The 14,974-nt window shown below is 45.1% G+C and overlaps 1 protein-coding gene across 5 annotated transcripts in view; it reads right to left on the bottom strand.

Annotated features, from left to right (window-relative positions):
- The window catches only part of rpgrip1l (RPGRIP1 like), a 29,560-nt gene extending 18,178 nt beyond the window's left edge, over nt 1–11,382 (bottom strand). For 4 of the 5 annotated variants that reach the window (XR_008828775.1, XM_056386184.1, XM_056386185.1 and 1 more), the window contains exons 1-14: nt 11,310–11,382; nt 10,382–10,477; nt 9,670–9,814; nt 8,274–8,587; nt 7,900–7,999; nt 7,160–7,303; nt 5,172–5,277; nt 3,637–3,783; nt 2,241–2,314; nt 1,958–2,097; nt 1,558–1,664; nt 942–992; nt 670–837; nt 156–273 (exon numbers count right to left, since the gene is read on the bottom strand). Coding sequence is in view for 4 of the 5 variants with exons in the window: in XM_056386184.1 (XP_056242159.1) it covers nt 156–273; nt 670–837; nt 942–992; nt 1,558–1,664; nt 1,958–2,097; nt 2,241–2,314; nt 3,637–3,783; nt 5,172–5,277; nt 7,160–7,303; nt 7,900–7,999; nt 8,274–8,587; nt 9,670–9,814; nt 10,382–10,469 (1,702 nt within the window). In the remaining variant the exon portion in view is untranslated. Of the gene's footprint in view, nt 1–155; nt 274–669; nt 838–941; nt 993–1,557; nt 1,665–1,957; nt 2,098–2,240; nt 2,315–3,636; nt 3,784–5,171; nt 5,278–7,159; nt 7,304–7,899; nt 8,000–8,273; nt 8,588–9,665; nt 9,815–10,381; nt 10,478–11,309 lie in introns of those variants that run through there. The other variant, XM_056386187.1, reaches the window with a different exon arrangement.
- Between the last annotated feature and the right edge of the window lie 3,592 nt (nt 11,383–14,974).

Below are 14,974 nucleotides of genomic sequence, written 5' to 3'. Positions count from 1 at the left end.
GCTGCTTGGACCTTCGTCATCATCATCATGTCAGAGAAACATCGGTGAGACGTTTCTTCAGATCTGAGTTCAGCTACAGAGCAGGGCAGCTCTGAACTACATTTGGTTTTAGCCGGTGTTTAACAATCAATCACAGGAAACAAACTCTTTCTTACCTTCTAGTTTCTTGATCTTTGCCGTCTTCGTGTCCAACAGATGAGCCTGTCGTTCCAGCTGCTGCTCATACTCCACTTTATCACTGTTCATCTTCTGTGTCACAGCCTCCAGCTCCACCTGCACGTTACCATGGAGACACCTCATCAGGACACTTCCATGACAGGAGTTAAAATAACAAATTTAGACTTTAACGCACAGTTCCTCATAATTAGCTAGTGACAACACACAAATAATCATAAAGTTACAGAAGGCCGAACATCTGAATGACCTAAGCAGGAGTGGTCATGTGACTGACGGCTCGGAACCAGACTGAAGGTAAAACAGCCAATGAACATCAACCAACAGTCTGCTGATGAGTGACAGTTCCACCAGTCACTGCACCAGTCAAACCAGTACTGTTTGAACTTTTTTCCTAAAATGAGTTTGGTCTAAAAAAGAAAAAGAAACATGTTTAAAGTAAAAGCAGTAAAAAGATGAGGGAGGATCTGGTGGTCTGCGTGTGTCCCCCTCCACCTTGTAGTCTTTGCTGATCCTGGTCTGCATGCTCAGGATGTTTCTGGTCTTCTCCAGCTCCTGGATGGTCTCAGCGTGAGCGGCTCGCAGCTCTCTGACCGAGCTGCTCCCTCCCTCCTCCACCTCCTTCAGGAAGCCCAGGTCGCCGCTCCTCTGGGACTTACGACTCTGGGGGGGGGGGGGGGGGGGGGGGGGGGGGGGGCGGGACACACTGTCAGTCAGCCTCAGGGAAACATGAACACAAACATCAGATAAGACCCTGATCCTCTCACCTTGATCAGCAGCAGAGCTTCAGTCAGTTCAGACACGTCGTGCTCATCCTTCTGAAAGACACATCATCACTCCAGTCAGTCAGCTGTTTACAGGCCACGCCCCCAGGACTCAAATATACAGTTCAACAACCAACATTAAAGAAAAACTACATGTGAAAAAATGCGGTCAAATAAAAGAAAAACTTGGAAAATGAAAAGTGTATGCTAAATGAAAATATCATAATGTTAACAAACATTATGTGTCTCTATATTTGTACCTGTGGATATGGTGGATAAATATTTTTCAAAAGAATGGTTCATTATTTGAGAATTTATATTATGAATGTGACATTTTGCATAAAAAAATAACAAGGTTTATCAAATATTCACCTGTATAATCACCTTGAATATGAGAGTTATGGAAACAATACAATACATACTCTTATTTAATGATTTCAGACATTAGAGAAAAGCATCAGCTCCTTACAAAGTTTTCTGGAAGAGGTACAGTCCCAAAATAAATGTGTAATGGTCTCACTTTAAGCTGTGTGTGTTACTTCCTGTAGAGATGAAAGTATTCATCATCATCATCATCATCATCATCATCATCATGACGAAGACAGCGGCGTCTCCTCACCCTGCTGTAGAGCTTCAGACGCTCACTCAGCTCCTCCTGTCGCTGCTTCTGCTCCAGAAACTGGATCTGAAGTCTCTGGTTTTCTGCCGTCAGCTTCTCGCTCGTGTCTGAAAAACATCACGTGATGAAAACGTGTTCATGACGTCACGACTCATCATCCACCAACTCTCTTGAGTTTCCCGTTATTTCTACAAGTCAGATTTATATATATATATATATATATATATATATATATATATAAATACATATCGCCATATTCTTGCTACGCTAAAACAATACAGACTAATTTCTTCATAGACATTAAGTGATCTATTTTTGAGGATCTATATTTATCTGCGGGCCTGACAGTGCTGCAGAACGTGAACATCAGTCCTGTAATTAACACACAGAGGTAACGAACCTCTCTCAGCCTTCAGTTTGTCCAGGATCTCGTTCTTGTCGACGAGGTCGGCCTTCAGCGCCGTCTCCAGCTGAGAGATCTGTAACTTCAGCTGCTGCTCCTGGATCTGCCACTTCTGCTGCTGGGACACATCCAAGGCACTGGAGACACCAAGAGACGAATATTATAACTATATCTCATTATATATATATATATAATTATAATTATATCTCATTATAATGATCATTAAGCAAAGTGAGGAATGACACTGTCTCGAGACAATCAGTGGAGTGAGACCTCTCACCTGTTCACCAGCTTCTCATTGTTCTCCTTCAGCAAATCCCTCTCCTGCTCCAGTTCACTGATCTGCTCCTGCAACTGAGGAGAGGAGGAGAGGAGAGGAGGAGAGGAGAGGAGGAGAGGAGACGAGGAGAGGAGACGAGGAGAGGAGGAGAGGAGGAGAGGAGAGGAGGAGAGGAGACGAGACGAGGAGAGGAGACGAGGAGAGGAGAGGAGGAGAGGAGAGGAGGAGAGGAGGAGGAGAGGAGAGAGGAGGAGAGGAGGAGGAGGAGAGGAGGAGAGAGGAGAGGAGAGGAGAGGAGGAGGAGAGGAGAGGAGAGGAGGAGAGGAGGAGAGGAGACGAGGAGAGGAGGAGAGGAGAGGAGGAGAGGAGAGGAGGAGAGGAGACGAGGAGAGGAGGAGAGGAGGAGAGGAGAGGAGACGAGGAGAGGAGACGAGGAGAGGAGACGAGGAGAGGAGAGGAGGAGAGGAGACGAGGAGAGGAGGAGAGGAGAGGAGGAGACGAGGAGAGGAGGAGAGGAGAGGAGACGAGGAGAGGAGGAGAGGAGGAGACGAGGAGACGAGGAGAGGAGGAGGAGGAGGAGACGAGGAGGAGAGGAGGAGAGAGGAGACGAGAGAGGAGGAGAGGAGAGGAGACGAGGAGAGGAGGAGAGGAGGAGAGGAGAGGAGGAGACGAGGAGAGGAGACGAGGAGAGGAGGAGAGGAGAGGAGGAGACGAGGAGAGGAGGAGAGGAGAGGAGGAGACGAGGAGAGGAGGAGAGGAGAGGAGACGAGGAGAGGAGACGAGGAGAGGAGACGAGGAGAGGAGACGAGGAGAGGAGGAGAGAGGAGAGGGGACGAGGAGAGGAGAGGAGACGAGGAGAGGAGACGAGGAGAGGAGAGGAGGAGAGGAGGAGAGGAGGAGACGAGGAGAGGAGGAGAGGAGACGAGGAGAGGAGGAGAGGAGGAGAGGAGACGAGGAGAGGAGAGGAGACGAGGAGAGGAGAGGAGACGAGGAGGAGAGGAGACGAGGAGAGGAGAGGAGACGAGGAGGAGAGGAGACGAGGAGAGGAGGAGACGAGAGAGGAGGACACATCAGGATTTGGTACCAGGGTTAAACTCTGACTTTCCAGATCTGATGTTTGACTGAAACTTCTTCTGTTTCATTTCTGACTCTCAGCAGCTGAAATCTCAATTTTATTGGTTAAAAATGTTTGAAATAATTAAATGATTTTCTTTTTGATCGCCTGATTGTTGCAGCTCTATGTCGAGGTGCAGTGAGGAGTTCACTCCATTAACTCTGATCAATATGATCGATCAGAGTCTGAGGTCTGGTGCAGGGTTTGAGCCGGACTGGACCCAGTGGACTGGCACCAGAGCTCTGAACCCTGGTCACAGTCCTGGTGCAGAGCAGCACTCACCTGCTCCATCTTCTTCTTGGAAATGCTGCAGCTCTGCAGCTGCTTCTCCAGGTCCAGACTCTTCAGCCTCTCGTCCTTCAGCTCCCCCGACAGCTCGTCCACCTTCAGCATCGCTGCGTCATGACTGGCCTTCAGCGTCAGCTGACTCTGAAACCACATGACAACATTTCAGGTTCACTGTCTTCCTCTGGTTAATGCTGTTCCTCAGTGACCTCTGTGACCCTGATGTGTCACTGATGTGATTCAACATCTGTTCTGTCTCTGAAGGCGGAGCTTACTGCACACCTGTTGGATCAATAAACATTAAAAACATTAAAATATATATTTTATATTATATATATTTAAAAACTGATTCTCTGTTTTCTTTTCTCCGTGTTAAGACCCATCACTGTGATGAGACAGTGTTCTTTATGTTGCTGCTGAACCGCATCATGTTCTTGTTTTCTCTCTCTGTGATTCAAAGATCACATGATGAAGACTGGAGCTTGTTTGTCTGATTTCTCTTCTTTTACCTATATTTACTGTTAGATTAATTGTATTGATCAGTATGTCTGTGTGAAGAGCTCAGAGATCCACTGTGGTTGTAAGGAGGAGCAGTGGTTCTGTAGTGGGAGGGGCGGAGACAGAGGACGGATCAGATCTCTCCTGTCGGATAAAACAGAAAAGAAAAACTGATGTTTGATCATCATCATTAAAATAAAAACTGCTCTGAGGACGTTTCTTATTGTTATGGATGTTTGAGATTTTCAGGTGGGACATGAGATGGAAAAGGTTGGGAACCACTGATTTAGACTTCACAGGTGTACCTAATAAAGTGAGCACTAAGTGTATCTTTGAAGGGTCGTCAGTAACGAGTCAGTGACTTGTAAATGTCTTAGTAGTTGTCACAGAGGTGGCCCTTCCTTTTTATTGTTTCTCAATAATAAAAAGTCTCTTGACTCAGCCGTTGACCCAGGCTGCGACACACGGGGCTCGTCCTTGTTCGAGCCGGCTGTTGATTTGTGTAGCTCAGGTGTCTCTGCTGTCGACCGGCATGGTGGGCGGAGTCTGTCAGCTTTGTGAATGAAAGGTGGGAGCAGGAGCAGGAGCTGAAGCGTCGGGAGGAGGTGATGCTCGGTTGTAGCTCCAGTCCAGTGATTTCTGAACGAGTGTGTGAATGGTTGAGGAGTCACGGACGAGTGGGTAAGTCTGTTCTGTTCAGGGTGACGTTCAGCAGCTGCACTGTGTCGACGTGATTGTGTTAATATGTTTATCATGTCTTTGTCTGTTCCTGTTTTTGTGCTTTGACTCTTTTTCTAACGTGAGACAGGAAGTGGTCGACAGAGGAGGATGAACCTCAGCTGAATGAATCATTGTGAGAAGGATGGGTGTGAAACAACAGAATAATACGGGTGAAGTTGAGCAGAGAATGAATTTGACTGTGAGGAGTCTGTCTCCTCTTCACAGACCTGTTGTATCAGAGCCAGCAGCTGAACTCTGTATTGATCTGTGAGTATTGAACTCAGAGAGAGGAGGCTGTGGAAACATCGTCTCACCTCCTGCAGCTGCAGAAATCGACCCTCCAGCTCTGTTACGGCGTTGGACCTGTCAGTCAGCTGCTTCTGCAGCTTGATCATCGTCACGTTGTTGTTCACATGTGACCTGAGAGAGAACCACAACAACACGCTGATCATCCAGGTGCTTCATTAACCTGTGTCCGCCGACTGTTCGCTAACGAGCTCCAAACAAACACGATCAATAGTTCCCATTCAGCTGCAGGTCCAACACTGTCTGAGTCAGCTGTAAACAAAGAGTCTGTTTCTGTAGTGAACACACACACACACACACACACACACACACAGACACACACAGACACACACATACACGCACAGACACACACAGAGACACACACAGAGACACACACAGACACACACACACACACACAGACACACACACACACACACAGACACACACACAACACACACACACACACACACACACACACACACACAGACACACACACAGGACACACACACACACACCACACACACACACACACCACACACACAACAGACACACACACACACACACCACAGACACACACAGACACACACACACACACACACCACACACACAGAGACACACACACACACACACAGACACACACACACACACACACAGACACACACACAGAGACACAGACACACACACACCACAGACACACACACACACACACACACAGACACACACACACACACACACACACACACCACACACACACAGACACGCACACACACACACAGACACACACACACACACACAGACACAGACACACACACACACAGAGACACACACAGAGACACAGACACACACACACAGAGACACACACAGACACAGACACACACACACACACACACACACACACACACAGACACACACAGACACGCACACACACACAGAGACACACACAGACACACACACACACACACACACACACAGACACAACACACACACAGACCACACACACACACACAACACACACACACAACACACAGACACACACAGACACACACACACACACACACACACACACAGACACACACACACACACACACAACAGACACACACACACACACACACACACACACACACACACACAGACACACACACAACACACACAGACAACACACACACACACACACACACACAGACACACACACACACACAGACACACACACAGAGACACACACAGACACACACACACAGACACACACCACACACACACACACACAGACACACACACACACACAGACACACACACACACACACACAGAACACACACACACACACACACACACACACACACACACACACACACACCACAGACACACCACACACAACACACACACAGACCACACACACACACACACACACACACAGACACACACACACACACACACACCACACACACACACACACATACACACACAGACACACAACACACACACACACACACACACACACACCACACACACACACACCACACACAGACACACACACACACACACAGACACACACACACACACACACACACACACACAGACACACACAACAGACACACACACACACAGACACACACACACAGAGACACACACAGACACACACACACACACACAGAGACACACACAACACACACACAGAGACACACACACACACACACACACACAGACACACACACAACACACACACACACACACACACACACACACACACACACAGACACACACAGACACACACAGACACACACACACACACACACACACACCACACACACCACAGACACACACACAGACCACACACACACACACACACACACACACACACACACAGACACAGACACACACACACACACACACACACACACACACACAGACACACACAGACACACACACACAGACACACACACACACACACACACACAGACACACACAGACACACACACACACACACACACACACACACAGGCTCAGTTGGGTCTAAGCACCTCAGTTTGGAGTTCTGCTGCTGGCGGAGCTGCAGGAGTCTCTCCTCGTACTCGGCCTCCTTCTTCCTCTGCGCCTCCCTCAGCAGCTCTGACGCTCCCTCCATCTCCTCCATGTGGCTGCGCTGAGACTCGATCACGTTCTCTCTGGATCACACACAAACAACAACCGGTCAATGTTTCCAAAACATCCGTTCTTCAGAGATGTACTTTAATAACTTCTAATGTTGTGGTTATTTGGACTGAAGGCAACAGCTTGTAGAGACGGAGACACAGAGCAGAGGACTGGATGTGTCTCTGCCTCTGTAAACATCTGGACCAGAGCTGCTCCATCATCATCGTCACCATTATTTTGATCAATATTGAGATCAGGATTATTAAACACGATGACTGAAAAAACATGTGTTTGAAATGAGTTGTGAAACAGAACGCGGCACAATAATCCTTTGATCTGGATTATCTTGTTTCCATGGTCGTTGGAAGACGAATAAAAACATAAAATAAAGATTAATGGCCCTCGACTGGACTGATTACATTGATTGATTAATTGATTTAATTGACTCTTGTCATCACATTATCTATTAATTGTATTTCTATGCTTGTTTTAATTATAACTGGTGTTTTTATCTACTCGACATCAATGACAGTTTAAATAAAGACATATAGAACATCTGTAACAGCTGGAGGCAGGTGGACTCTGTGTTTGATGTGTGGTGATCCGTCTGACGGACCGCTGCACTCACAGGTTGCGGATCTCGGCTCTGGCCTCCTCCAGCAGACTGTGTCCGTACCGAGGCAGCTGACCGGTCGGAGGTCGACCCCCCCCCTCCAGGCTCCTCGTACCTGCAGGAGACGAAACCAGAGTCTGTTCAACACAAAGGTCTGTGCCAGTGACGTCCAGACCGGGTCCGAGTCCCAAACAGGTCTGAGTCAGAACCGGGTCTGAGTCAAAACCAGGGGGCAGTTAACTTGGAAACTTAAGGTGTTTTGTGGAACTGGCCCCAGAAACTCAGTGACAGTGAAGTAAACATGTGACCTCTGACCTCTCTGACACGTCAACAATGCTTCATGAGTTAAGATAAGTTTACAGGTCATAAATATTAAACATGTGTCTCACTCTTGGGTCGTGTGTGAGGGGGGGAGGGGGAGTCGTCCCTCAGCTTCTTCAGTCCAGAGTTGACTCTGGACTGGACGTGTCCGTACGGTGACAGCCTCCTGCTCTGGGAGTTGATCAGCTGCTGTTTGGCCACGAGCAGCCGCTGCTTCAGTCCCTCGTTCTCCGCCTGCAGCCCCCGGACCCTCTCCTGCAGCTCCTCCATCACCTCCTCCATCTCCACATCCCGGACCCTGAAGACCGGCTGGGCCCCCCCCGCCGCCAGCTGCTCCATACGACCTCGGTCCTTCACCAGCCTCATCAGCTTAGTGCCCAGCCTGAAGGAGGAGGGGACAGAGGAATGATCCCTGTTACTCAACATCCTGTGAACTCTCCAAAGTCTGCAGTGGTCTAATGACAGATGCCATCAAGTTGAATTGTGGGAGATGTAGGATCCAAAGTTTCTGAGTTTGGAACTCAGTGAGGATATTTCCATCTGTGCTGCACAGATTTGAACCACTGTGATTTTAATGTGCCTTTAAAAGGACCAGAGTGCTCTGACATGTTAACATAAAGGAGAGTTCAAAGTAAAACTATAATAATTTAAACAATGGATTAATTGTTTAAATCATTTAAAAAGCCAAAACTTTCAGCTGGTCACATGTGGTGTTGTGATGAACGATGCATTTCTCTCATTGTTCAAACATGAGTTCTGACTCACTTGGATCACTGTCTCGTCGTGAGGCTGGTCATTGAGGGAAAGGAATGTTCTTTCTTTACTTTGTTTAATAGGAAATATTTCACTGTCTAAAATCCCAAATGTCCTGAACCATCAGTCTTTATATTGTAGTGATGGTCATGACTTTAATACGAGGCTTCAAGTGGTTGTTTTTCACTTTCACAAAACATGGTTTACCATCAGAGATTTCACAGTTAACAAGTAGGAGTCTTTTTAAAAAGAGTTTAAAGAAATATCTGCTATCACAGAACACATTACATGGTCTCCTACATAATATCTGACTATATGATCATTAATGAGGAATCTGTTCCTTATTTTCTTTCCTCAGTCACTGTAGATGCTGTTTTCATGGTATTGCAGTTTTTTGGGCTGAATCAAATGTTTTACTGACTGTTTACATGTAGCAGCTACTTGTCATTGTCATTATTAGTTTTTATGTTTGTATTGGTCTTTATTTCATGTTCCTTTTTGGTGTTTTAGTTTTTATTTTAATTTACATTGTTTTGGATGATGATGTCATGTTTACCTGAGTGGACCAGGAGAGTAGCTGCTACCTTGGTGGATCCAAATAAATAAATAAATGATTTGATTTTCTCTGTGTTTCACGGTGAAGTGAAAACCTTTGGTCCAGCTCTGCATGGTGTGTGTGTGTGTGTGTGTGTGTGTGTGTGTGTGTCTCACTTCTTGATCTTGTCATCCTGTTTGTGAATGTGCTGTTTGAGGACCTGGGTCTCCTCATGGAGGCGCAGGAACCGATCCTCCAGCTCCTCCCTGGACACCCGAGAGATGTCCTGTCGTGCCCGAGCATTTTGATGCAGCGACGAGTCTGTGACCAGAAAAAAACAAAAACATATTCTCACCTGTTGTTTTGTTGTTTTTATATTTTGAAGTCATGAAGGTGATGATGAATAAACTGAGATTCAACAACATGACAAGAAATGAACAGTGGATGTCAGTGTCTTTACAACAACGATATGACTAGAGAACACAGGTGAGGTAGAACAGGACAGGAAACAGAAACATACATGTGTCTATATATAGTTATTGTATGTGTATTTCTAATTCATCTTATTTATTTAAGATTCTGTTTCTGTTCTGATTTTATTTCTTATTACATTTTTTCTATTGTGCTGCTGTGTCAAACTTGAATTTCCTCCACATAAATCAATAAAAGTACAACTTATCTTATCTTACCCAGCACAGGGTTCTTACTTACAATAATTCTCCTGCTTGTTTAGGCTTGATGTTATTCATTTATATCAGATACAGTTTTCAAATGTAGTTCCATACACAGTTCAGGAAGTAACAGGAAACACAATTAATCAGGTTTAAACTCTGTCAAAAGGTGGTTACTGCAGTGACACCTGTGGTGAGGACAGACAGCTTCACACACCTTGAGAACCAGCTGCAAGTCGGGACAGGTGGACTGTGATGTCTCTAACCGGGACATCAGCTGATGTCTCATCGAGCAGAGTGGACATATTTCAGTCTGAAAGTAAACACACAGACACATTATGTCAAACACTGGGTCGGTAAATAGTCCTGAATTCATATAAACCGGTCGCTAGTGGACGGAGATATTATTAGGCCAAACTCCATTTTAAAATTCATCATTTAAGACTGATTTCGCTGAGCAGATAAAAGGATACACGGAACAACAATATCTAATATTTAATACTGATGGCTTGTATCTTCTAATGTATTCGGCTGAACACTGACACTCCTCAACAGCCTCTTCGTTTTCATATTATTTCAGTTTTCGTAACAAAAGTTTCTGGATGCCGCAGACATCATTGCTGAGAAGCCCGGAGCAATACGGTGCATTCAGGTTCTCAAATGTAAAACTCTACTGAAAAACGTGCTGCTTGTTGAGTGGAATATGTGCCGAACTGAAAGATGCTGTTTAAACATTATTTAACGTCATGAGTCATTTATATGAAGTAATCTTTACCATTGATTTCGTCGGTGAGCAGAAAAGATGCCAGATTTTAAACAGTGTCTGGCATCCCATCCTGTTACTTTGTAAAAGTATCATCCTTTAAGTGAAGTAGAATTTATCACATAAAACTTCATGTTCAGTAAATGCATCAGCGTTGGTCTGAGAAGTTTAGGCGGTAAAATAAAACTGAGGTTTAGTGTTTGTTGTTTTCTATCTCCGTCTAATTTCAAACTTACTGAGTTAGCTACGTTAGCTAACGTTAGCTCACCTCCACAGCTAACGGCTAGCTCTTCTAATTGAGCTAATATATCACAGTGGTGACTTATGTGTTTTCGTATTTAAAAAAACATAAAATTCGTACTTACTTTAAAACATTTCTTACCTTTTACGATGACTTTATTCAGTCCAGAGTAACGGTTGCTACTGAAAACATAACAGTCCGTCATGTCGTTATGATACAACTACGCATGTGCGATGTGAGGGGGCCTTCTGGGAAATGTAGTTTTCTTTGAATTGGAAATTTTTTGCTTCTGTAGCTGATTTCAGTGGCTTGTTTCCTTCCTTTTTAATCAGACATAAATTCAGTTGTAAAACTACATTAAGAAAATCTGTCTGTTTGGCTGCGTGTGAATGTTTAACTCTAACCTTTTCTTTTTAACTGCTCCTGAAGTTTCACATTTAGTAGCACATTTACTCCGAGATATCGTGTCCACGAGAGTGAGACAGACGGACAACCTGAAAACCAGCTGTGAATGGATGTAACTTACAACAAAAACAAGACGACATGTTTGTATTTAGTAATAATAATAATAATAATAATAATAATAATAGTAATAATAATGGATCCTCACTCCACAGTGGAGGAAGAAGGACTGAGATCTTTAAAGAAGGAAAGATACACTGTGAAAACAACGAACTACAGCTGAGAGTCACAGTTTTACTGAAGTACAACAGAACTTACTTTATTAATAATAATAATAATAATAATAATAATAATAATTATACCTGGTCTGACCTGGTCTGGGCCAATGAGCAACATTTCAGTCCTGAATTAAGCTGTAAAAACTGTGGACAGATGATTTATCATTGATTTAATAAGGTGAGTGGTAGCTGTTACCTGTGCGATGGGCTGGACTAATGTGGGCCCCTCTGTCCTGAAGGAGTTCTTCTACCTTGAAGTGAAACTTTTGTACTCTCAGCTGTAGTTCAGTGTTTTCACAGTGTGTCTTTCCTTCTTTAAAGATCTCAGTCCTTCCTCCTCAACTGTCTCCAGTGAGGATCCATCAGCTCCATCTCAGCTGATGTTCAACCCATGACAATCTTTCAGCAGGGACGTTGGGCCAATTTGAGGCCTTTGTCTGGCCTGACTTTACATGTTGGCTTATTTATGAGTGGGGTGGGGGGGGGGGGGGTGGGGGTGTTTGACAGGCTCGCTGTCAGATCTGCCTTTCATGAATCGGCGATGGGTCTAATTTAGGAGCCGGAGCTGAGTTTTACTGTCTGGACAGAATGAGTTCAACGCAGCGCTTGCTGGGCCGTGACAGTCTCCCATCACTGCCGCTTCTTCCAGCCGTGACCTTTGACCCCTCCCCCCGTCTCTGCAGGCTGAGGTAGAAGCCGGAGTGTGTGTCTGTCAGAGAGTCAGCCTGTCGGTGAAATCCATGATGCCTGCCGACCTCCTGCTCACCAGGCCGAGTCCACCTCACTGCAGCTGTCAGGAGCCCCCCCATTGTAATATAGGCAGATTCCCCCCACACAGACCTGTCGGAGCTTCACTCAGTGTATTCAGATGAGTGTCACGAGGGGGGGGCTGTTACTGAGGCCTGTCAGGGAGAGTCAGGCCATTTAAAATGATAGAGAATCTGAATATATCACACACACACGCACACATACACACACACACACACGCACACACACACACCACACACACACACACACACACGCACGCACGCACACACACACACACACCTGGACGTACCTGCAGGAGTTACGACATATAACATCACAGCTAGACTGGGGCCAATCACAGTGCAGTATGAAACTGGCAGAGTGTGATAGGAGGAGAGTAGGACACATCTGGATTCCAGCTGTTCTATACTCTAGAACTCTATAGAGATCAGAGAAGAAGAAGCTCAGTGAGACCAGCTCTGATGTTCTGTGATCAATTTATTACTTATTAGAATTATTTATTTCATTTATTTTTTCTATTATTCTTTTATTATTATTACATCTCATTTTACATGAATGCTTTTAAAATGTTTGTATGTGTTTAAGTTTAGTTTTTAGGTTATTGATTTATTTATTAAACACGATGTGTTGATGAGTTCTCCAGTTCACATGTGCAATCATTAAAACAGTCAAGTGATAATTTCCTACAATTAGCCACAAATATAAAGATGTTCCGTCTGACATGTTTTTATTTTGTCTTTTCACGTGATGCACAAACAATGTTTTTTATTATTATTATTATTATTATTATTATTATTATTATTATTATTATATGTGGATTTTTACATGAGTGAGAAGGAGGAGATGAACCTTTAATAATGAGGTAATTTAACTTAATAAGTTAAATAAGATGCGAGGGAATTAAAACTGTAACAGAGACAAACTGTTAAAGTTTAGATTCATGTGTTTTTATATTTCCATGTCTGTTTGTTCAGAAGGTTCGACACCGGATCATCTGTTCGTCCCACACGGCTCCCACATGTGACACTAGGTGGCAGTCAGTCAACACGTCTGAGGAGCTGAGGTCCTCCTCCTCCTCCTCCTCCTCTTCCTCCTCCTCCTCCTCCCTGCAGGTGGAGTGATGGTGACAGGAGGAGAAGAAGAAGCTTTATCCACTCAGCTGTTGTTGTGATGTTGGTGAAGATATGGCAGCGACTCTCAGACATCAGTGTGTGTTTATGTACAGTAACATGTCACCATGGCGACAGGTTCACCTGTGTTCATGTCAGAGTTCAGGTGATGATCCAGCAGCTTAAATAAATGAAACGAGTCAGAATGAGCTCATGTCTGACTCTTCATAAACACGTAAGTATAAAACCATATTCAGAGCATGACCCGGGTCACATGACCCGGGTCATGTGACCCGCACACCACCACCAGCAATGACACGTGTCTTCAGGTGTCTTCAGGTGTCTTCAGGTGTCTTCAGGTGTCTTCAGGTGTCTTCAGGTGCGTGTGAACAGACCTCACAACAGACAACGGAGGGAAACACAACAGGTGGGATCTGTAGCTTGTGGTTATGAGATTTTTTTTTCTGTATTTCATAATCAATTTATTCTATTAATTCTATCACAATTATTTTGTATTATATTATATAAATATTGTTTTTGACATTTTGTCTTTGATGATTTAATTCCATTGAATGATGTAATTGTGTTTTGGCAACACAATGAAAATGTCGTCAATAAAGTTTGTTGAGTTGAACTGAGTTGAGTGTTGGAGGCAGGATCAGCACTCTGATCCTCCTTCACCTCCTTCACTCCTTCACCTCCTTCACTCCTTCACTCCTTCACCTCCTTCACCTCCTTCACCTCCTTCACTCCTTCACTCCTTCACCTCCTTCACCTCCTTCACCTCCTTCACTCCTTCACCTCCTTCACTCCTTCACTCCTTCACCTCCTTCACTCCTTCACTCCTTCACTCCTTCACCTCCTTCACCTCCTTCACCTCCTTCACTCCTTCACTTCCTTCACCTCCTTCACCTCCTTCACTCCTTCACTCCTTCACCTCCTTCACTCCTTCACCTCCTTCACTCCTTCACCTCCTTCACTCCTTCACTCCTTCACTCCTTCACCTCCTTCACTCCTTCACCTCCTTCACCTCCTTCACTCCTTCACCTCCTTCACTCCTTCACTCCTTCACCTCCTTCACCTCCTTCACTCCTTCACTCCTTCACTCCGTCACCTCCTTCACCTCCTTCACTCCTTCACTCCGTCACCTCCTTCAATCCTTCACCTCCTTCAATCCTTCACCTCCTTCACCTCCTTCACTCCGTCACCTCCTTCACCTCCTTCACTCCTTCACTCCGTCACCTCCTCA

The sequence above is a fragment of the Seriola aureovittata genome, chromosome 10 (assembly GCF_021018895.1).
Source record: "Seriola aureovittata isolate HTS-2021-v1 ecotype China chromosome 10, ASM2101889v1, whole genome shotgun sequence".
Lineage (NCBI taxonomy): Eukaryota > Metazoa > Chordata > Actinopteri > Carangiformes > Carangidae > Seriola > Seriola aureovittata.
Note: the sequence above shows the minus strand (reverse complement) of the source record. Positions and strands in the feature narration are given on the sequence as shown.